The sequence below is a fragment of the Podarcis melisellensis genome (assembly GCF_964234715.1).
Source record: "Podarcis melisellensis genome assembly, chromosome: 1".
NCBI classification, from domain to species: Eukaryota; Metazoa; Chordata; class Lepidosauria; order Squamata; family Lacertidae; genus Podarcis; species Podarcis melisellensis.
In genome coordinates this window covers 92,523,018-92,545,413 of record NC_138528.1, presented here as the reverse complement: position 1 = coordinate 92,545,413, position 22,396 = coordinate 92,523,018, and the positions used below count along the sequence as shown (strand labels likewise).

Here is a 22,396-nt window from a genome sequence, read left to right as displayed (position 1 = left end):
AAAAGTTGGAAAGCAACCTCCATTCCAAGAGGGAGTAACAAGAAGCTGGTAGCTCTCCAGAAACATGAAACAGTTGATTCTAAGCAGAGCCTGTTGCCCTTTGAAACGTCCTCCTGTGTCCTCATCTGCAGCATGTCGGTCTTCCCCATCCACCTCGCCCTCCAGCCACTTCAGGTGACACACAGGGAAAGATCTCCTGGAATGGCTCACAAAGTTTGTAGTGGCTGGCGAGGAATCTCTTCAGTCCAAGGGTTACACTCCCTTAGGAGGAAACCTTTGGGGGCTGTGTGCCAGTGGTGGGTGTGGCACAGTGGCAAAAGTGGGGCAAGCAATGGATGCAACTCTTTGTGCCTTGGTATTGTAGACCATGTTCCAGCCGGGCAGAAGCACTTAAGGAGGGCTCTGAGCAGGGCTGGTCAAGGGCTGAACAGGGTGGTCTGAAGGCTGCATTTGGCCCCTGCAGTCGTGGTTCCCCACCCATTTAATATGGAGGAAGGAATACGTACAACAGTTTATAGAAAGAGAAGAAATGAGTCTTCCCACCACCTCATCTAGTGTGCCCCTTTTATATCATAGAATTGCAGAGTTGTTTTAAAACCGCGCAGGGGAAATCGGGGGTGGTGAGGCAAGGAGGGAGAAAAACGAGGGAGCAGCAGTAATTTGGTTGCTGGCCAACCACTTGAGAAAACAATGAAAACTTCCAAACGCAACTACTGACCAGGAGCTTCTACAACCAGCTGACATGGCTGAAGAGCGTCCATTTTTATAGCATCTTGTAGGGAAGAAAGAGGCTCATTGGCCCACTTAGAGGTGACCAGAGGGCAAGCATTTAATGTGACATTTTAAATTCACATCCTTCAAGACTGCCAGTCAAATGCCCCCAAACACCAGGGCACCTCAACTCCCTGCATCTTCAATCTTCATTTAATGAGCTGCTGTATTCCCACCCAACCTTTTTCACAACTTTGATGCCAAAGCATTATCTAATGAAGCAACTTCCACAGTTGATGTACAATGGAAAGGCATTTCTGCACGCCAAATATAAGTCCTGAGGTTCTGGACGGTAAAAACGCATACAAAGTTCTAATGAGGAATGAATTCATCGGCTCAGAACCACTTGTTCCAGGACCTGGAAAAGCCAATGAAGGAAGCTGGAACACCTGTAATTAAAAAAAGCCATGGGACAACCTTAACAAAAAGAAACAGCTGAGCAGAAAGTGGGATGAAGCTGCTTTCAGTATTGTCCGGAAAAACCACGTCTCCTAAGTTAACACTAGTGCAAGTCACTATAAACAAATAAAATAACGACCCAAGACTACTGATTCACAGCACGGACAGCTTATTACTCCATTAAAGCAACAGAAATCTTTGTCTAGAAACGGGCTGCTGCACCCATGCACACCCCACTTGCATTGCAAAGCAACCCCGTTGAACTGACCCGATAGTGGTTTCAATGCCACCAGGGATGCATGTTACCGTCAGCTGCTACACATACAGTATGTAGAGTGGGACTCGGGCTGCTAGCTCTGATGTGTTGTCTCATATCTTGAGAACAAACGCTGTAACCCTGGCCAGATCAGATCCTGACTGCTGAATGGATTAAATGGTGCAAAAATGTTTTGAGACTACAGACGTGCTCGTTTAATCTGAAGATACAGCATAGACATTTAGAAGTAGTAGCATTATTTGATTACTGTTAGGATATTAGATACGGAAACTGTCTTGATACATACCACAGGACCATTTAGACCACAATATGCAGCTTCCTTTTGGGCTACTCTGCCTGTACAATTTAGAAGGGGCATATCAAGGCAAGTATCAGGCTGTGGCCTACAATCATAAGAAGCATAAATACATTCTCTACATGTACCGGAAGATGTTCTTGGGGACTGTACTAATAATAATTCCCCCCACCCTTTCCTCTTACTTGGCTTGAGTTCAGAAAAGCAGTTTTGAAAGTTTGGGTAAAAAAAAAACAATTTACAGGGAAACCTGGGGAGTATTGACTGTCGTGCACTATTTACAATTTCCCATAATTTAACTGCTGTCATACAAAATCTTGGGAGGAGTTTAAAAAGCAGTTTGGGAGTTCTGCAAGGGCAATCTTTGAAAAGCTAACTAAAGAACATTCAGGTGCATGCAAAGAGCACTCCTTTGGGTCACAATGTTGTGTAACACATGAATCGTCTGAAAAGTTTTCAAAACGCTGCAGAGGGAGGAAGAATCAGGCAGAAGGCAAACAAGGATTCTGTCGAAGGTAACAAACTCAGGCAGCAAAAAAATTTCAGTAATGGGCTGGCCTTAAGCCATTGTTACCATGGAGGATGGAAAGACAGAAATGCAAGAGTTTGACATGGATCTGAGCTGTCTTCATCTGATATAGAAAAGTGAACACTGGCACCAGATGTAACACAATCGTATAGGACACCCACGTTTCTTTGTTGTAAGTCACTGTGAGCATGACTTTTTGTGTGTGGAAAAGCGGCATACGAAGAAAATTGAATGAATGGCATTCCAGTCAGGGTGTTATGAAAGCAAATGTATCTGAATGTCTCTTCCAGAGAGTTGTGCTTGCTTCGGTGGGGGCTGGTCTATGGGGGCAATGGAACATTGGACAATCAAGCTCAGGCTGCCAGCTGCCAGCTCTCTGCCTTCTGACTTACATCCAGTCCAGGGAGTGGCCCTGCCTATCTGCTTCCTCCTCTTCAGTCTCAGAGGTCCCCTTGCAGAACTCAGCAGTGAGGAGGATGGGGACAAAACTAGAATTAGTCGGCTCACCTAGTCATTGCCTCTGGTTCTGCCTTCTCTTCCCCCCCCCCCACCTCCCAATGGGGCACCAGATACCACTGACTCCATTCATACGCTATCCTTTCAAAATCAAGCCTGCAGCTGCAAGATCAAGAAACATCTCTCCTTGAAAAGTAGCCAGTTGACCCTATTTATAAGCAAAACCCCAGTGAGGACAAGAATCGAGAAATCCAATGTGACCGAAGAGCTGAGACAGAGAGGTGGAGTATTACTTGTCACAATTTTATGCAGGTCTAGAGGAGAAACTTCCCAGTGATCAGACAGCTAAGTGCTACCTGCTTTTCTTTAGCAAGCAACAGGGTAGCTACCGCACTACCATGGGAGAAGCAAAAGGACTGGGAGAGAAAAGCACCACCAACCATAGGCAAGTGGTCCCTTATGTTCTCTAGCATGCCCCTCTCTTGCTAAACTGTGCCAAGGCTGCTACTCGGGAGTAGCAAAGCGTAGCTCCTCTCCAGATATTCTAAAAAAATGTCAACGTATTTCCACAGGGTTGCTTTCCACATTTTTGTCTGCTTTCAAGACGCAAAATTCAGCAGGGAGGGCTAAGCTTGTACTGTGCTGCCCAGGGGGGCAAGCAGAAGGAGGGGGTGCAGTTGTTTGGGGACCTGGAAGATAACGACAGTCATGGTGAGAGAACTGTAAGCCTCCGTGACTGTGCCCTTGCAATGGAAATCCTGTGGGGATCCAGCCTCTTTGCTTTTAACAGATACCACCGATATTTTCCGACTTCCCTCCACAACCACAAGATCCAGAAATACACAAACACACACCCTCCAGCCCCAGACAGATCCTTATGCAGTGCACACAAGGAAGACACAGAGCTCTGGCAGCTGTAACTTGACAGGCCACCTGTTCATATTGTAAGATGCCCATATAGTTGTTACATTCTCATTCATCATTTCTTCAAATGAACCCCAGCTGCTTTACATACAAACATGGAGGAGGCCAGGTTTCAGCACCTTCCTTTGTCTACAACCCATAAAACATACAAGAACATACGAGAAGTTAAACAGAATAAAGCCTCTTTATAAATAAAAAAAGTTGCAAACCAAAAATCTTTTGTAAATAGTTTCTGCATTTTTAACCCATCAGTACTGGACAGAAGGGTTACGTGACGCTTGTTTGAAGATACATACCTATGTTATTTTTCTATTTATATTCTGTATGGATATACTGCTGCAAAATGAGAGACATGAAAATGTATACTGCTTACCATTGATGTTTTCTGCACTGCCCCAATTGTGCCTTGGGAGTTTTAACCAGTTACTATCCTGCCTCATACTGGAACTTTAATGCGTCCTGTTGCTATCTTGTACAAAGTGTAACCAGGATATATATCTATGAAATGGAAGCACTGATACTAGCGAAGCCCTGCTATTTATTTTCTTTCTTATTCGCAGTAAAAAAAAAAAGTTCTTTCTAAAGTTCCTTTGCATTTTATCCTAATTCGGCTGTTTGAGGCACATTTTCTCCCCTTGCGAAACACCAAGTTCTAGGGAGGGAGGGAATCCTAAGGCCAATAGAGATTCCCCTGCACTAATATTTATTGTCTTTATTTAATATTTGATATTATTTTTATTCAATAGGCTAGTCACCTAGCCTCTGAGCTTCTTCTAAGGAAGGGGAGAGCCATTATTTTATTTTATTTATTTTATTTTTTGAGACAGTGATGACTTTCTTGAGAGGGGAGATGTTACTGAAACAGTCAAGTTTCTTCCAGCCTCTCCACTTCCTCAGAGGCAGATGGAACAAGAGAAGGCCTCCTACTGCAAGATACAGAGCCGAGTTGTAAGAAAATAAGAAATGGAACTCTGCCTTTACTCCTTTGATGCCATGTGAACCAACAAGTCTACCACGAGGTTGCTGTATCCATATTCATTGTCGTACCAGGAGACCAGCTTCACAAAGTGATCGTTGAGAGCAATGCCAGCAGCAGCAGCATCAAAGATGGAGGAGTAGGTATCACCACTGAAGTCACAGGAGACACCCTGGTCCTCGGTGTATCCCAGGATACCCTTCATAGGGCCGTCGGCAGCTGCCTTCACAACCTTCTTAATGTCATCATACTTGGCTGGTTTCTCCAAGTGGCATGTTAAGTCCATGACAGAAACATTGGGAGTTGGGACGCAGAAAGCCATCCCTGTGAGTTTTCCATTCAGCTCAGGGATGAGCTAGCCAACAGCCTTCGCTGCACCTGTAGATGCTGGGATGATGTTCTGAGCAGCTCCTCTGCCATCTCACCACAGTTTCATTCTTGGCTTAAGATAGGGAGGAAACACTGTCAGGGAACCTTTACTGATCCATACAATGACCTAGGATATCTCGAGGCAACAAAAGTCACTTCATTCTCTGTTTTAAAAAGCTATAGCAGGAAAAAGGGAAGAAGCAAAAGAGGAAAGGCAACGATTGCCTTCATCACTTTTCTTTTTAGCCACTACCTCAAAAGAATGCAACATGTCGAAGACACCATCTCCTACTTAGGAGATGCAGAATTTTGATGAGCTTATTTGGCACATGGCTTCAAGTGAGTTCATTTAAATTCTTGCACTGAAGCTTAACCTCTGCAGGTAAAGCTTTCAAACACTCCCTAGGTATTTGCACTGGATTTTTTTATTTTTTTCAATTCCACTAGTTTCCATTATGCAAAGCTTTCCCTTTCAAAGTCTTAGGATCTAGCAAGCACTTAATTTGAAGCAGGATTTATGGGGTGGGATGTTTTATATTCACCCCTAAGATCAACTGTAATTTAATACAACGAAATAGACACGAAATACCCCAGCTATATTTGCATCCATTGTAGGCAAGTATTGGTTATGTTTTGTAAATTAATAAATACATGTTACTTAGTGCTATGGTGTAGTGGTTAAGAGCGGTAGTCTCCTAATCTGGGGAACCGGGTTCACGTCTCCGCTCCTCCACATGCAGCTGCTGGGTGACCTTGGGCCAGTCACACTTCTCTGAAGTCTCTCAGCCCCACTCACCTCACAGAGTGTTTGTTGTGGGGGAGGAAGGGAAAGGAGAATGTTAGCCGCTTTGAGACTCCTGAAGGGGAGTGAAAGGCGGGATATCAAATCCAAACTCTTCTTCTTATGGAAAAAGAGGTGCCGGAATTCACCGTGAATGCCTCCCTTGTTCTCTTATAATGGCAATGGCATCCACCTGAGAGGTGCCAGAACTGAGTTCAGGTGAGTTCCAGCGGGGGGGGGGGGAGCCTTGATGTTAGCACACAGTACTGACCATATTTATTCCTACAGAAGCCCCATCAGTTTCAGCCACACCTGCTTCTGCATATGTATTCTTAAGGAAGCTGTACACCTGATTCTATGCATGCACACTCAGAAGTAACAGTACAATGGCAGTTGCTCCCAAGTAAACATGCAGATGACTTTTTCTGTGATCAATATCTTTAACGACCGAATTGCAATGAATGCACACTATTTCAGCAAACCAGATCTGTTTTACACAAACAGAACTAAATTAACAGCATGAAGAAGATTCCACATCCATGATCTGCAGGGAATAGATTCAGGTTAGCATATAATAAAGAGGATTAACATACAGGAGAAGCAAGCTAGGAGTTTCCCCTGGCTTTTTGCTTAACATCAGTCCAGCAAATATTTGTCTGCGCAGCCTTTGGCATTTCATCGGGCATAGAGAACACAGGCCCCTTGGGTTAAACCAGTTCACTAATGGTTATTCATAAAGGCATCACTATTTTTCCTTGCACCTGCAAAACAAAAGCACAGGCTGTGCTGACACCTTGTGGCTTTTGCCGCAGACAAATCCGCTTCTCGCTTCTCCCTGCAGAGTAAAATTGCATTGGTCTTTCTTCAAAAGCAACTAGTGTGTCTGTCTGCCACAGTCGTGCTTGCTGAAATTCCAGAAACGGCTGTCGGCAAACCATGTGCTTGTCACTCGGAGAACAGCTGCAAGGTGACACTTACGACACGAGTAAACCAAACTGAATGGGACACTCGCACCAACTCAAGTAGAGGACAAGCGTCCTGATGTGCTAGGCAGCTAAATTGTGGGGGGGGTAAGGAGTCTCTGCCCCTTACCTTTGCAGAAAAATAGCATGCTAGCACAGCTCAGACAACACAAGGAGCTGAAAATCCCTCGCCTAACAAGACTCCCAATGTTCTCTTTGCTCTGTGACCCTGTCACTGGGTGCATATCCATCAGTTCAAAGCAGCTGGTGACAGGGAGATTAAAAACTGCAGGGTTTTGGGTGAGAAGAGGATGTATACAGAAACTTTGTCTCTTGCCTCCTGCACCCCGTAGTTCATCCACAACTCCCCCAACGTGTCTCTTACATTCCTTGGGCACCAAAGAAATCTCTCACTTTGCTTCCCAATCACTGCTTTATCTCTTCTATGTAATAAAAATCAAAACTCTTTCCAAGCCCTTCTGTGTTCTCCTCAAATCCATCATCACAGAAGTGCAAGGCAGTTTCACCCAGGTTCAGAAGGATATACGTTCTTTCTGCATTTGTGACTTTTCGTCCAAAGAGTTTTGGCCCCCCTGTAGGCATGGTTTTCTCACCGGCTACTAATTTTTTTATCCTCCTGACCATTTCTCCTACAGTCAATTCAATTCAGCACTCTAGAAACCATAAATTTGCTTTTTAACCTTGAAGCCAAGAGCAGCTACACATTTGTGTTCTCCCTACAATAAAAGATGTTTCCCTTATGACCATGGCAGAGTCATCCACTTCTCTACATGGCAGTATATCTAAATGCTTGCAGTGACATGAAAACAGGTTCAATTCACATGTTACTTTGGTAGCAGAGATTATTTTATCTGCAATCGCTTGCGCTTCCAAATCACCACCAACACCCCACATTCTTGAAGCATCGTGATTGATCTAACCCTGTAAGGTATCTGCCACAAGCTGAACTGCACAGCACACACAAGGAGATGCATCTGTTTCCAATTCAGGTATTAACTTAATCAAATATTCAGAAGTTAGTTATTCGTGCATCTGCAATCCCTCATAAAATCTGAATGAGTTATAAAACACATTTATTTCAATTGGGACTAAATTCTAAGGAAGCCTAGGCATTTTCACACCCACCATTTTGCAGAAAAGAAAATTGGAAGGCACAGTTTATGCATTCCCAAAGGCCAAAAATTACTTGGGGTTTCTGATGTTCCAGCCATCATCTTGTATTGCAGTTCAAAACGTTATACCTCAGAGCTCCACCAGTACTTTTTTTGCTGCCTGCCAACCAAGGCTTATCACTACACAATTTCGAACTATGTATTTCTGACTCCTTCTGTAAGCAGAAATGAGGCACTCAGCTTGTAGAGGAGAGGATGGGGTAGAAATCTAAAACTAAAATGTTTCAATGTTAGTGTTTCTCCATACCTTTGGGGGCGGGGAGTCATTTTAAAGAGCTAGTGAAAACACACAATAATCAGTACTTCAGAAAGTCGTAATTCAGAAGCATCGTTGCCAGGAATAAAACAGAGACCCTATTGTTAAAGCTCACTCAAACAATGAAATGCCCCTGCTTTCGCACTGGAGAATTCCTGAAACAGCAGCAGCATTAACTTTTCGCTCAAGAGTTTTTTTAGATATTTCCAGATTTCTTACACTGCGCAATACAACTGGACAATGTGGGAACACTAGGCACAGAGTGGAACAACTGTAATAACCTTCAAAAAGAGCCAGTGCACAATGGACAAAGTGCATCAAAAAAGAAAGAAACGCTGCCAGGTTCTGAAAATATCTGAACCACACCTGTACCTCTTTTCTTTAAAGAACACCACAAAACGGAAGCTGCAGACTTTAAATCTGCAAGGCATTTATGTTACTATCCACCTCTTAAATACACATTCTGGTCTCCAAATGGCTATCCCTTAAGACCAAAGTATATTCTATTATTCTAACAGAGAAAATAATCCCAACATGCCTTGGGATGGCCACTGACCAAATGGCAACACACCACCTTGTTGGAAGCCCCAGTAACCAGCCAATATGGTGCAAGGAATTTTACTGCATATCTACACCCAATCAGAAAACCAAGGAAGGAGAGCAGGTGTAAAATTCCCATCACAAAAGGGGCTGCTAAAAATTATTGACTCTGCAAATGGTTTTATGCCCTCCAGGGTAAATGACAGGCTAATAGGGCGCAGGTTCAACTACAAGGAAGCTTCTTCTTCTGCCCCAAATCTACTCTAGTGTGTCAGGAGAACCCACAGAACAACATGTGATGGTGGGTGGGGGGAAAGAGGAGCTCGTTCTGTAAGGCAAGCCGAAATACTTATGGTGATGGAACAATCTCCTCAGTGCTACAAGGAATTCCACCCTATTTCCAAAAAGAACAAACAAAATTCTCCATTTGCTACCCACAAATCCACCAAGCATCACCCCTGTGTTTTACAAGAACGTATTTCACTTAGAACTCTAGCCATCCCTTTAAAAAAATAAGAAGAAGAGAAGCATTTTGTCTGCAAGGCTGAAGAAATGAATTTGAATATGGAACATGAAAGATTTGGCATGGGTTAGTGCTAATGGATCAGTCACACCTGTTCCTTTATTATTTTCCTCACAGAAAAGGATCTTTGAGAGTGAGCTCTGAGGGAGGAACTGGCTATGGTGTGACAAGATTTTGAACAGCAGCCATTCTGAAAAAACCCCACAGGATTCCCAGCCCCAGCAGTAATGACTCACTTGCGATAAATAATCCTTTATTTCAAAAGTTTCCAAGTTTGTACACAACACTTCCCACCCCCACCCCCACTCCGTGAAATTTTTCAGATTTGTAGCAATAACATATAACCATTCAGCAGCAAGTACCCATTTACATTTTATCCAGAAGACACAGAAAGGATTTTTTTTACAAATGGAAAAGAATGGAAAATTAGCTTACGTATATATTTGGGTTGTGTACAGAAAAACCCCACCTCATAGGCTTGGCTATGGCTTCGTAGCTCAGATTAGCATCATATTTTGCCTCAGATCCAAAGCAGAGGTCATCTTGCCATATTTCCCAAAGTCTGAGATGTCTTCCCCTTGACTATAATAATAATAAAAATAGCCCAATATATTTCCTAAGTCTTGAAGTCAGCCAGCTTCACCTCGGACTCAAGCTGCCTTGGATTCTAAGGAGGTCCAAGTGCCTCCAAGGAAGAGATTTTTGCCTCTGACTTGCATCTCATCCAAGGCAAAGGCACAGCCCTAATAAAATACTGGTGTTAGTTAATTACATTTTACATCTTGTCCACAGCCAACATTTCACATTTTAAAAATGTATGGTGGATTGGTATGTTTCCACTGTAAAACACTTCCCATACGATTTGTGAGTAGGGGCTTGTGTTTGAAAAGAACTGAAGATAGCAACTGTCTGAAAAGAAGGGTTTGTTGTTCCTGCAAACAAAATTCATAATACCTATAATATACAGCTTTTTAAGGTTTAAGAATTTACAAAGCCTCACAAAACAAGCAGCGGGGGAATCTTCTCCCAAGTTGCAAAGTCTTCACCAGGTAGCGACGGGATTGGCTTTATATTTCCTGTAATCATCCATGCAGAAAAATGCGAGCTCCGTTTCATTTGCTGAAAGGAAAAATATTGAGCGTGTTTGGTGAAAACATTAATTTTCAAGCCACAGAACGTTAGATTAACATTAATTAGAATCACAGATGGTGCTGAATACTCTATGGTTCAAGGCTATTGCTAGTTATTCGCTTGTTTGTTTTTACATCAGATCCAAATAGCAAGAATGCGCTTAGTACACCCAACCCCAACAGCATACTACAGCCAGGGGCAAGAACAGCACCCTTGTTAAAAGGCACCATTTTAAAACAAGGGCTATGAAACCATTCGCAGAGCATTCCATAAATCAATCCAGTGCTTCTCTTCAGAATACATGGGAAAATAACAAAGTTCCTCATTCTGTTCCGCGGGAGGGGGGATATCCCCCTGAAATTAACCTGTAGCCATAATAATTTAATACTTAGAGGATGAGTAGAATATTTTACAGATCACTTTACATTCTCCCTCATGACCCATAAAAAAACGTGCGTCTGAGGGAGCTAATTTTTTTGCCCTGCCGATGATTAATTCATGAGGCTTCAACAATATGCAAAGTGAAAGACACAAATTGGCTTCTCCAGCAATACCTTCAAATGCCTCTAATTATCCACAGGGGATATGGCAGAGCTGAAGGACCCGCAAAGGTTCAGAGCAGCCACAATTCTTCCCACCAGCGGGTCAAGGACTTCCTCTTCTAAAACAGTAAGTCAGCAACATTACTAATTCAGAGCGGAGGATGGAGCTGACGGAAAGCCATCACAATTAAGAGACGTCGGATTCTTTTGAAGTGGCAAGCCACGACTAAGTTCCACCGGTTTTATTTTTTTTAATAAACTAAACCAGAAGTTAATGAAGTCTGCCTGTGTAATGCAAAACAGGAGCGAGGGGCAGCAACTCTGAATATTGGCTAGGATGCCTGCGGAAACTGGGGGCAAGGGAAAAAGAGGAAGATACAGCAGCAGTTCCCAAACTTTTTTGCCCTCCCCCCTGGACCTCTTAAAAATGGTTGAGGGTCTTGGTGGGTCACTTAATCATATTTTTTCTTCCTTTTTTCACAATTGTAATGTGCTGTGTTGTAATTCTTAATTGTATTTCTATTGCTTCTTTTATTTCTTATATGTTTTATTGAATGCCATAAAATTCTACAGCATTCAAATTCTAAATGTTCCTCACAGGCCCGCTGCAAACCATCTGAATGAAGCTCGTGGACCACAGTTTGGGAACCTCTGTCATTCAATATACAGTGGTACCTTGGGTTAAGAATTTAATTTGTTCTGGAGGTCCGTTCTTAACCTGAAACTGTTCTTAACCTCAAGTACCACTTTAGCTAATGGGGCCTCCCGCTGCCACCACACGATTTCTGTTCTCATCCTGAAGCAAAGTTCTTAACCCGAGGTACTATTTCTGGGTTAGCGGAGTCTGTAACCCAAGGTACCACTGTACTTGCAAAACAAAAGGGAGATGGTGGTATGCTGCCTTAAGTCAAGGCGGACCACTGGTCCATTTAGCTCAGTATTGTCGGCAGCAGCTCTCGCAAGGTTTCTGGTAGAGCTTCTTCACATGCTGGAGATTGAATCTTCTGCAAGCCACCCTGAGACCTCTGGGGATAGGGCAGAATATAAATTCAATAAATAAATAAAATAAATCTTCAACCTTCTGCATGCAAAGCAGGTGCTCTACCACTGAGTTCCAGCCCTTCCCCACGAGACAGTTAAGCCTCATTTATCAGACAATTGTTGCCAATTAAAAAAAAGTTAATTCTCCCAAGCACTTCCAGGTATAGGGCCTGTTTCTACAGGGTGAGTCCTTTAAAAGAGGCCTCGTGGATACAGAGTACACATGTTCCACAGGGCTCTAACATTTCACTCCTGGGTTTATAACCTGGGAGAAATAAGCAGCAAGCTTCAGGTTCACACACTGACCCCCACTGTCCACTCCCTCAAGAACCACATTTCTTTGAATGCAGGATCTTTCTGGTTTAGTTACTAGAGCCTCCTTGTGACAAGGAGACTGTCGTCTTCAAAAGCAACTACTCTACTCTGAACTTTAAAATGGTAGGCGCAATGCCGGTGGTGAACAAAAGAGGTTCAAAGACTCTCTCAAGGCAAATCTTTAAAATGTAGTATAAACACCAAAAACTGGGAAATACTGGCATGCGAGCGCTCCAGTTGGGGAACAGCCTTTACCAAAGGTGTCATGCGTTCTGAAGATGCTCAAGCTCAGAATGAAAGGGGGAAACGTGCTAAGAGGAAGGCACGCTTGGCAAACCCTTACCGTGATCAACTCCCGCCCGGAAATATATGTCCCTGCTGTGAAAGGACATGTGGATCCAGAACTGGCCTCCACAGTCACTTATGGACTCACTGTTAAAACTGTGTTTATGGAAGACAATCTTACTTGGCTACAAGTGGTCGCCAAAGAAGCAGCAGCAGCAGCACAGGTTGAGAAGTGGGTAACTTGTGGCACTCCTGATGTTGCAGCCCTGGTTTCTGGCCAAGCATGTTGGGCTTTTAGGAGTTGGGAGTCCAACGGCAGCTGGAAGGCTGCAAGTTTCTGCACCCCTGCCATAAAGGAAGGATGCATTTCCCAACTTCAGAAAGTAGAGAACGCAAAGGTCCATATCCCCTCCTCTGTATCTTCTTGGGCTACATCACTAGCCAAACCAAAATAGTAAAAAGGGGCAGTGATGACAGCCCTCTGTATCTGACTCAGTTCAATCAGAGAGTCCTTTTAAAAGTGCCCAAGTCTCTTAGCGTTTCAATTTAATTGTTCAAATTGATTGTTCAATTCAAATTCAATTCATTAAGTGTTTCACCAGCTGAGAACCCCATTCTGGGGGAGGGTTGAACATAATTCTTCCACTTCATGAAGCAAAATTTCTATGGTCCAAATATTCAGGCAAAAGGTATACAGCTTCCTTTAATGCTTGCCTCCTACATCTCCACCATGAGAAGACTGGCCTAAGAAAGCCAATCTCACAAGACAGCAAAAAAGCATTTAGGTCAGGCAACCCCCAGATGTTTGGGGACTACAATTCCCATCATCCCTGACCACTGGTCCTGTTAGCTAGGGATGATGGGAGTTGTAGTCTCAAAACATCTGGAGGGCCGAGTTTGGGCATGTCTGATTTAGGTTCTTACAGGACACATCTGTTCCAGGGCTTTCGTTGAGAGTATACCTACATAGCAGCTGCCCATGTTTCTGGTTCAGTGCAGATGATAAGAATTCTGGAGCTTCCCCCCCCCGCCCCATGCAAAGTTTTCCATTTCCATAAGTTCATTAGCAACAATTAATGGATGCCAATTGCAAATACGGGAACTGGCAGCTTCAAAGTAGTTGGATTTGCTTACAAAATCCAAGTAGCATCAGCATGCGAAGTCAGGTCACTCTCTAGGGCGCCATAACATTTTCCAATGATAATTACCCTTTACAAATTAGCCAAATATGCAAATTAGCCTAAATGAGCCAATTCAAACATTTCTGGAAAGCCCACATCCCTATTGCTCTGTTTATAACCACAGTCATTCCCTCCATTCCTGATGTTTACACTGTGAGTGCCATTGCTTATGTAGCCAAAATGCTACCGTCAGAGGGCAAGAAGGGGTGGGAGGAGGGGGACTGAAAAGTTTGAAGAGGTGCAAAAAGCTTTAGGAAGGGAGAGAGAAGCCCTAAGGGGGATAAGAGCCCAAAACAATGCAATGAGGGCTGCGTATGCTCAGAGACCATGGAATGCTGACTGTCGGAGAGAGGCAGGAAAAACTGAAGAGATGGGATGGAACAGCCACCTCCATGCTGTAACATTTTGCTGCAGATCCCACCGGTGTTCCACTAAACAGCTGTTTTAGAACACTTCCAAGAAGCAAAGGAAGTTTTCCCTTACAGTAGCAAAAGCATATTTCTGCCAGGAAAAAGAGGCCAGCCATGCAGATACAGCGTATCATTGTCTCATAATGAAGCTCCCCTATAGGTGCAGAGCTTTTAACAACACTGCATCAGCTTTCCAAGTCAGGTGCCCTCCTCGTGTTTTGCACTAAAACTCCCATGAGCCCCCACCAGCAAGAGCTAAGGATGATGGAGAGTTATAGTCCCAAACATCTGGAAATACCAGGTTGGGATCTTATCAACCCCCAAAATTAACTGAATGCAGAAATGCCCTAACACACCTTACTGATTTAATATTTAAAATCTCTTCATCATGTAATACATTTGATTGCTGAATATGTAAGCGAGTGTATAAAGGTATAAAACAAGCACCATTAACTGTACTGCTGGATAAGTGTTTAATGGTTCTTGTATTTGTACTTGTTTAAAAACCCAATAAAATTTTGTTTTAAAATACATATATTTAAAATCTCAGCAGTTAACTGGGAAGCTTGATGGTCCAGTAAACAAAAGACCAGAACCTAGCTCTCCTCATGCCATCAGTAAGCCTGAATCGTTTGACTACCTCACAGGCCAGCCAGAGTATCAACCCAAAAGCTTACTTTTCTTTTTCGTATAACGTGAATCGAATGAGATGTGATCGCTACCTGCTCAACGAATGTTTCAGAAGTTCAGCTGGCTTATGTGGAGCAAAAGTTTACACCCACCCAGCGGACACCTGGTTTGTCACACAACACTGTTACCTTGCATTTATCGCTGCATGACATGGCCTATGGCACTTCCCAATCGGGCAGCAAGCAAATGTGTTCCAATATTCCCTTTTTATACTTATATTCCCTCTCAAGTGATCTTGGTGACTCTCCAGAACTGAACATTATTGAACAGGCTCTCCTCATTACTCCTCACTAGTTACACTGCTTAAATTTCCAACCAAAGCATCAGTGTAAACGTCGCTAAAAAGATGAGGCAGGCACGGTACGAATAACCAAGCTGTCAGTCATTTAAAATTACCCTCAACAGAATTCCAAGCATAACCTTTTTATTTCGCGGTGGGGACGGGACGACAGAGGGAATACCCCCATTAGCATTCTGAAGAGAGGTACATGGGGCCCTCGAACCCAATGATTTGAATGTACGTTAAGCACACATACACACTGGTCCTCAATAATAGTCAGGCTGCGTATGGAACATCAGGTTTAGCATTTGCTTTTCAGCAGGCTATCCAAACATAATCAGCCAGGATAATGACAAGAACAACGAGCTGAGGCTTCAGTCAATCCCAGCCCACTACCAACCTACACCAGCGGCTTTCAGGGTGCTGTCCTCTGCCAAAATGAGTTTGTCATCATCTTCTAAACTCACGACGAGTTCATTGGTCTAGAAATGGAGGGGGAGGAGGGGATGAAAATAAATACGGAGTAGTCAAATAACATTATACCCTACTAGAAGGCAGGCACCTTCCAGCATGAACAAATTAAATTTAGAGAGATTTAGGAGGGGAGTGAGCAGTCATAAGATGTACCTTAGAGCCATGCGCCTGGTGAAGAATCTTCATTGTATCTGAAAGAGATTGCTTGCTTTGAGATAGGTTTTTTGTTTCTTCTACTGGGCATTTAGCTATAATGCTCCATCTAAGGTCTTGTGCATCAGACCATACATTCTTCCCGCACATTTGTTACCTTGCAATATTTTTCTTCTTATTTTGCTTCTCTCAACTAGAATTGGACAGGCAGTACAACATCATCACAATCCTAGAAAATCCCTCCGAATTCAACAGAGACTTGTTCTTTACCAGCTCAAAAATACTAACGGAATCAGCTGTAGAAGGTTTATATACTTAGAAACATGCAATCTAATCTCACATCCATTAAGCCCTGAACACAAACACCGAGCAGAATCCTTAAGACTACTCAAAAATACAAATAAATTAAAAACCCAGTTGACAGTATAGGCTGCAGAATTCAAGCAACAAAATGAATCTGAATTTCCAATCGCAGTTTTGATTAGTAGTTATATGGTTTAAAAGTAAAAACTCACACACACACAGAAAGCAGGTCCCTTTTTAAACTGTTAATCAGAAGTTGTGTGATACGAGATCATCTTTCTTCCTAATATAATCACAGTTTCCCAATCCGGATTGGAGGCAACCTCAGAATACATCCCTACTTGATAAACCTCTACTTGCAACAAACATGTTGAATTGTGCATGAAATATAAAAGCTGGTGGTGTTTGCTAAGGACACTCACTGAGGACCTTTTACTGTATACCAAACACAGAGAGGCCACATTACAACTGACTTTTTCTTTATCTCTGCAAAGTAAGTGGCAATCACCTATTTAAAGTAAAGTAAAATATGAAACAACCACCATGTCTTGCAATTGCTATACTGTTGCTGAATGTCCAGCCTACCTATCGGTGTTTTCAGGAAAGTCATACCCTCAAGCTATGAGCAGCATTTTATTTTAAAGTAGGTGTGCTTCAAATGGCTGCTTTTTTCTGATAATTGCACTCTGGTTTCTTATTATCAATACCTGCTGCTTTTGTAACCATTATTATGTTATGCATTAGCAAAGCAAGGCAAAAGGCAAATGTTCACAACCAAAAAACCACCCATCCATTAGCTAAACTGCTGTTTTCTTGCCGACAGTTAATGAAGAACTATAATGGATTGTGTGGGAGAGAGCGAAACCTGTCAGTTTCGGTTCTCAGTTTCTTATTTTTTTCAATCTTAAACTCAGTTCTCCAAGATGCTGCAGCAGTTTGCAATTTTTTCATAAAAATTAAGTGCTATGATCATTAAAATTTAGTGCTATTGTTTCATTAAAATTTTAATGCTATTTTCACCTAATGTACACATTTTGCAAGGATTTTTTCTTAATATGGTACTGTATGTTTTGCATGCTGTTTTCACTAATATCTTCATTTTTATACACATTTCCCCACCTATGTGCATGTTTGTAAACACTGGTTAGAGAACTTTGTTTCAGAAAATGCAAATTTGATACATTCAGCATTAAAGGCAAACGGAATTCAGTTTCTCCCCCTATCCCAAGACAGGGCTGAACTGCAAAGTACTGCAACTAGTAACCACTACAAATGTCCCCTGTAACTCCTGAGCCAAGCCTAGATCTTCTTGACAACAAGCAGGAGAAACCTGCTGTTTAATTGTTGCTCCCTGAAAGTTGAAAGTTTTCAAAATGTCAGATTCCAAGCTAGATATATTATATATACTATATTGCCAAATCAAATATATTTGATTTTGCAGCCCAAATCCTGTTTGTTTTCAATGATTAATAAAATACTTTGCTTTCAATTTTATATCCGTTTCACAAATTCATACTTAAGCTCTTTCCTGTTTACCTCCAGCCTCATTCCCACTCTCTTCTTATTTACTATGTAAATTATTTCCACACATAAGCCTCTCATTCCATGCTTCTTGCTCCTGCTTGGCTACCCCTTCTGACCTCACAATTAGTTGCTGGATATTGAAATGCAGAAGCACGGAGGAAACTGCAGTTCCAAAGGATTGTGGGTCATGAGCAGCACTTCAACATGTGAGGCGAGTTTAAAAGGCACTTAAGGAAGATGATAAAAAAATTAATACCCAAAAGACAATGCTGCCAATTAACACCAGCATGAATAATCTGCAGGCTAATACTGAAATGAATTCCAAGATGTACAACGGTTTAATTATTCCATGAGGTAAAGCTTAACCTGTCATGGAACCAAAACTCCCAATTATTTTCCAGCCCAACCTCTACATCCAGCTTCCCCTCACAAAAAAACCACAATGGGTATCTAATTAGGTCCCCTCCAGATGTTGTTGAACTACATCTTCCATCATCCCTCACCAAGCTAGCTGAGGCTCATGGGAGTTGTAGTCCAACAACATCCAGAGGGCATCACAGGCTAACCCCGATGCAAATAAACCAATTTAATGGAAGTGCAAGGAAAGATACATACCATATCTATATTTTTTAAAAGGAGGTGGAAGTCCTGTCCTTAATACCACATCTAGAAAAAAAAATGTTGAAAAGGAACATTAACCATTTTCACTTGGATTTAACAAGATACACACAATGGGTAAAATTCAACACTGCATTCTTCCAGTTGTTCCATTTGTATAAGCATTTCCAGGTGGAGCAATCATCCCTCCTTCCCCTGCACACTCTTTTGAGGGTTCTTCCAAGCCCCCCCGAGCCAGTTTGGGGGGGGCATGGGGAGAAGATGGGGGAAGCCCCATTTCACAAGCAGAAGTTCTTGCCCTGGGCTCCTGCTTTAAGTGAATCCTGCCCACAGTTATTATCTGTTCTTAGAATCAGCAGCACAATCCTATGCATGTCTACTCAAAAATATGTTCATCTGCGTCCAATGGAGCTTACTCCCAAGTAAGTGCTCCTGCAGTCCAAGTCATACAAATCAATGGAATCCAAGTTCCAAAAAAAACATGGAAAAGGCTTATAGTGGCACATTAAGTGTACCAAAGGATGTTTGAAATTACAGGTTAAAATCATGCACAATACATCCCAGTATCTGTGAACAGTCATCATAATCCCATGAATTCCATCCACACTATTACAGTGGTACCTCGGGTTAAGTACTTAATTTGTTCCGGAGGTCCGTTCTTAACCTGAAACTGTCCTTAACCTGAAGCACCACTTTAGCTAATGGGGCCTTCTGCTGCTGCTGCACCACCGGAGCACAATTTCTGTTCTCATCCTGAAGCAAAGTTCTTAACCCAAGGTACTATTTCTGGGTTAGTGGAGTCTGTAACCTGAAGCGTATGTAACCTGAAGAATATGTAACCCGAGGTACCACTGTAGATCCATAACTGCAAGAAGCCTTATATGTGACATGTCTCTGAGAAGCTGAGGGTCCTCTGAAGGATGAGCAATAGAATGCAACCTACGGATTCCTAGAGCGTTGTTTATCCAGGCGATGACATAGTAAAAACATAGGAAGTTGCCTTATACCAAATCAGACCATTGGGTTCATCTATCCTAGTATCATGAACACTGATTGGCTTTCCAGGGGTTCAGGAAGAAGCTTTTCCCAGCACTACCTAGAGATGCCAGGGATTGAACTTGGTACCTTTTGCATGCAAAGCACTGGGCTACAGCTCTTCCCTGGGGCCTATCAGCATGGGGCAGTGTCCCCCCACTTCCCCCCCCGCCACATGTTCCTTGGCACACCAAGAAGCACTAGCCAGCCGTAACAGTTTCTTACCATTCTTCACAAATTCAATAAACTCTCCGACAGTCTGATCCAGAGTAACATCATGGTACACAACAGGTTTAAAATTACGGTGCTCAAAGGAGCGAACTAGACGAACAGTGACAGTAACGTCTTCCGATGACATGTGAGTTATCCAACAAGTACCTGGAAGGCAAAAATGTAAAGCAACATAATGAAGGAGCTTGCTTTTGGAAAAAACAAGAGCATAAGGTCCTAGCATTGGGTACAATCAATGTTTCAGTAGCAAAAAACTTCAAGTTCTTTTATTTGTTTAAGATGTAATCCAGCGTTGTACATAAAAGAATTGTACCCAAAATGCATATTGATATCTAACCAGAACTTTATATATATATATATATATATATATATATATATATATATATACACACACACACACACACACACACACACACATACATACACACACACACACACACACACACACACACACACACAAGAGCAGCCCCTAGGGGCTAACAATTGGCAGGGTTGTAGTAGACAGCAAAGGGGAATTTAACCCATCCCTGCCCTGTGGAATACTGTATCATTCTTTTGAATCTAGCATTTGCACTGGAAGGATTCCCCTCCGGCACCAATTGAGGATTCTACTCACTTTCAAGTGAACAAAATTTATATACCGCTTGACTGCAATAAAACCTCTAAGCAGTTGACAATAAGTAACCTAGCGAAACAAATCTAAAATGGTGACTTGCAGGTACTATTGGGTGAATAATATTTATTAAATTTCTATACTGCCCTCCATCCTGAGATCACAGGGAGGTTTACAATATAAAACACAAAAATACATAGCATAATAACAAACAAACAAAAAAATACCCCTGCTGTTCAAAAGGCCAGATTGTTTAATCAGTGATTTAGCAAAGTTTTTACAATGTTCATTCTTGTGCCACTTCCAGTTTGTTGTAATACAGTCTGTACTTGTAAACAGATGTTTCATTTACTTGCTGTACCTTATTTGCTAGAATATACTATTTTGTCGTTTTAACCATTTAAGTAAAAGGGTGTTTGCCCCACCCACTTTTGGTCTGGCACGTTCAGAGCATCATGCAAGCTACACCAATACCACACGGTGGCATAAATAATGTTTAGTAAAAGTCAAGCAGCGCTGTGTCTAATTAAGACACTTAGTTTTTAGCACCATGAACTGTACATTTGCTCATAATGCACAAATACAAACGTTGTACTCTCCCAGATACTATTTTTCGCTACACACAATGTACCAGGGCACTGGGGTCGGAGCCATCCAACCCAAATCTCCCTGAGTATCACTCCAAACTCTATTTTTATTTTATTAGTCTCTTGCTCAATGGTGTAGCGGTGCAGGGACGAAGCACCACCACTTAGCTCAGAGTGGTGAAATCACCTTATGGCGGGCGCCAATATATAAATAATTGCGTCAATCCTCTGCAAAACCACTATAGCGACCAAAGTATCAAACAGAACGTGGAGCAATTCTGCGCTTGACACCATTCTCATGTCAGGCTAGGAAATGTCATTCTTGCTGCTACTGGGAATCCCCGACCAACTCGCACGACGAATCCCGCTCTCCTCATGCTCCCCGGACTTTGCCTCACCGGCGCTCCAGGCAAACGCCTTCCCTCCAAACACGTGGCCCAATCTCAGGCAGAGGACTTCCACTTCCTGGTACAGTACTGTACTTAGACGCCGCGTTTCCCCGGCAGCCTCCAGACACAGCCTCGCCTCCTCTGCAAACGCCTTCCACGAACTCGCTAACGATTGGCTGTCGCGAGCACATTTCTCCCGCCCTACTGGCGGAGTTGCGTCGCCCACTGGTCCCTTTATAATTGACGGCAACTTTGCCCATAGAGAGAGCAAAACCCATGGCCGGTTAACACTATATGGGAAATATAGAGATATGGAACTTGTAGAAAGCTTAACCTGCAATCTTATATACATACACGTTCTTGAAACTCAGAGGTTTACATACGTGTTTCATGTTCTCTGCTTTATTTGGGATTTGCACTGTACAGCGGAATCTGTTGGGAGCTACCCGGAGTTGCTAGGGAAACCCAGCCAGATGAGCGGGGTATAATTATTATTACTATTATTCACGTTTACATTCGCGTGAAAAGTGTAATCAGAATTTTAAAATGTATTAAAATTGCTTTGCGGTACAGTCCATTCTCCCCATTGTTGCAGGTTGGGGAGAAGGCTGTGGCCAATAGTGGCTTATGACAACCCTGCAGTGTAGCCCACTGTTAATACTGCAAAACGCTCCGTTCGTCGCAGCAAATATTTAATGCGCTGAAGTTGCCTTGAGACACCCACTTCCAGCCCAAATCAACCGCTCAGTTTCATATTAAAATAGCATGATTTGCGGTCTACGGAGACGGGAACAATCTTCTCCTTTGGCGAGGTGGGGTCTAGGGCTTGAAGCTGCGCGTTCGGCATTCCCTTTCGACTGCAGGCGCTTCTCTTTTCGGGCTTATTATCCAGAGGCCGCCGTCATTAAAGTTGATATACTTCCGGTTGTCGACTAGTCTGTTCGAATACTCCATGTGCGGGTCAAGAATGGGGGAAGCCGCGCATTGATAGAAATCATGACATTTTCTCAGCATAGTCTGCATCTATCAATTAGGGCAATTTCCATGATTTGAAATTGCTAATCAAGAGTTCTTAACCCAGATAAGAACCGTAGCTATTCTGAGCATGCAGTTTTGCTTAAGAACATAAAAAAGAAACCCCGGCTTGCAGAGTCCACCTATCGTAGCATTACCTCTGCAAACGAAAAAACAAGCCAGCAGGCGCTGGACGGTCCACTAATAATCGTGGGTGCCTGCTTTTTAAAGTTAGAATTAAGCTCGGGATGCATGCACGCGCACGACTTCCGAAAGTCCTTATGTGCAGCCCGCAGCTTCCTCGATAGACGTCATCGTAGTTGCTGCTT

General features: G+C 42.8%; 1 protein-coding gene across 4 annotated transcripts in view; it reads right to left on the bottom strand.

Moving 5' to 3' along the window:
• The window catches only part of LOC309376000 (UPF0538 protein C2orf76 homolog), a 30,055-nt gene extending 8,127 nt beyond the window's left edge, over positions 1-21,928 (bottom strand). The window contains exons 1-6 of one of the 4 annotated variants that reach the window (XM_081922123.1): positions 21,063-21,285; positions 19,459-19,611; positions 18,196-18,246; positions 15,754-15,791; positions 15,531-15,608; positions 10,252-10,370 (exon numbers count right to left, since the gene is read on the bottom strand). In XM_081922123.1, the coding sequence (XP_081778249.1) occupies positions 10,252-10,370; positions 15,531-15,608; positions 15,754-15,791; positions 18,196-18,246; positions 19,459-19,591 (419 nt within the window). In that variant the 5' untranslated portion in view covers positions 19,592-19,611; positions 21,063-21,285. The other 3 variants (XM_081922124.1, XM_081922122.1, XM_081922121.1) reach the window with 3 other exon arrangements.
• Between the last annotated feature and the right edge of the window lie 468 nt (positions 21,929-22,396).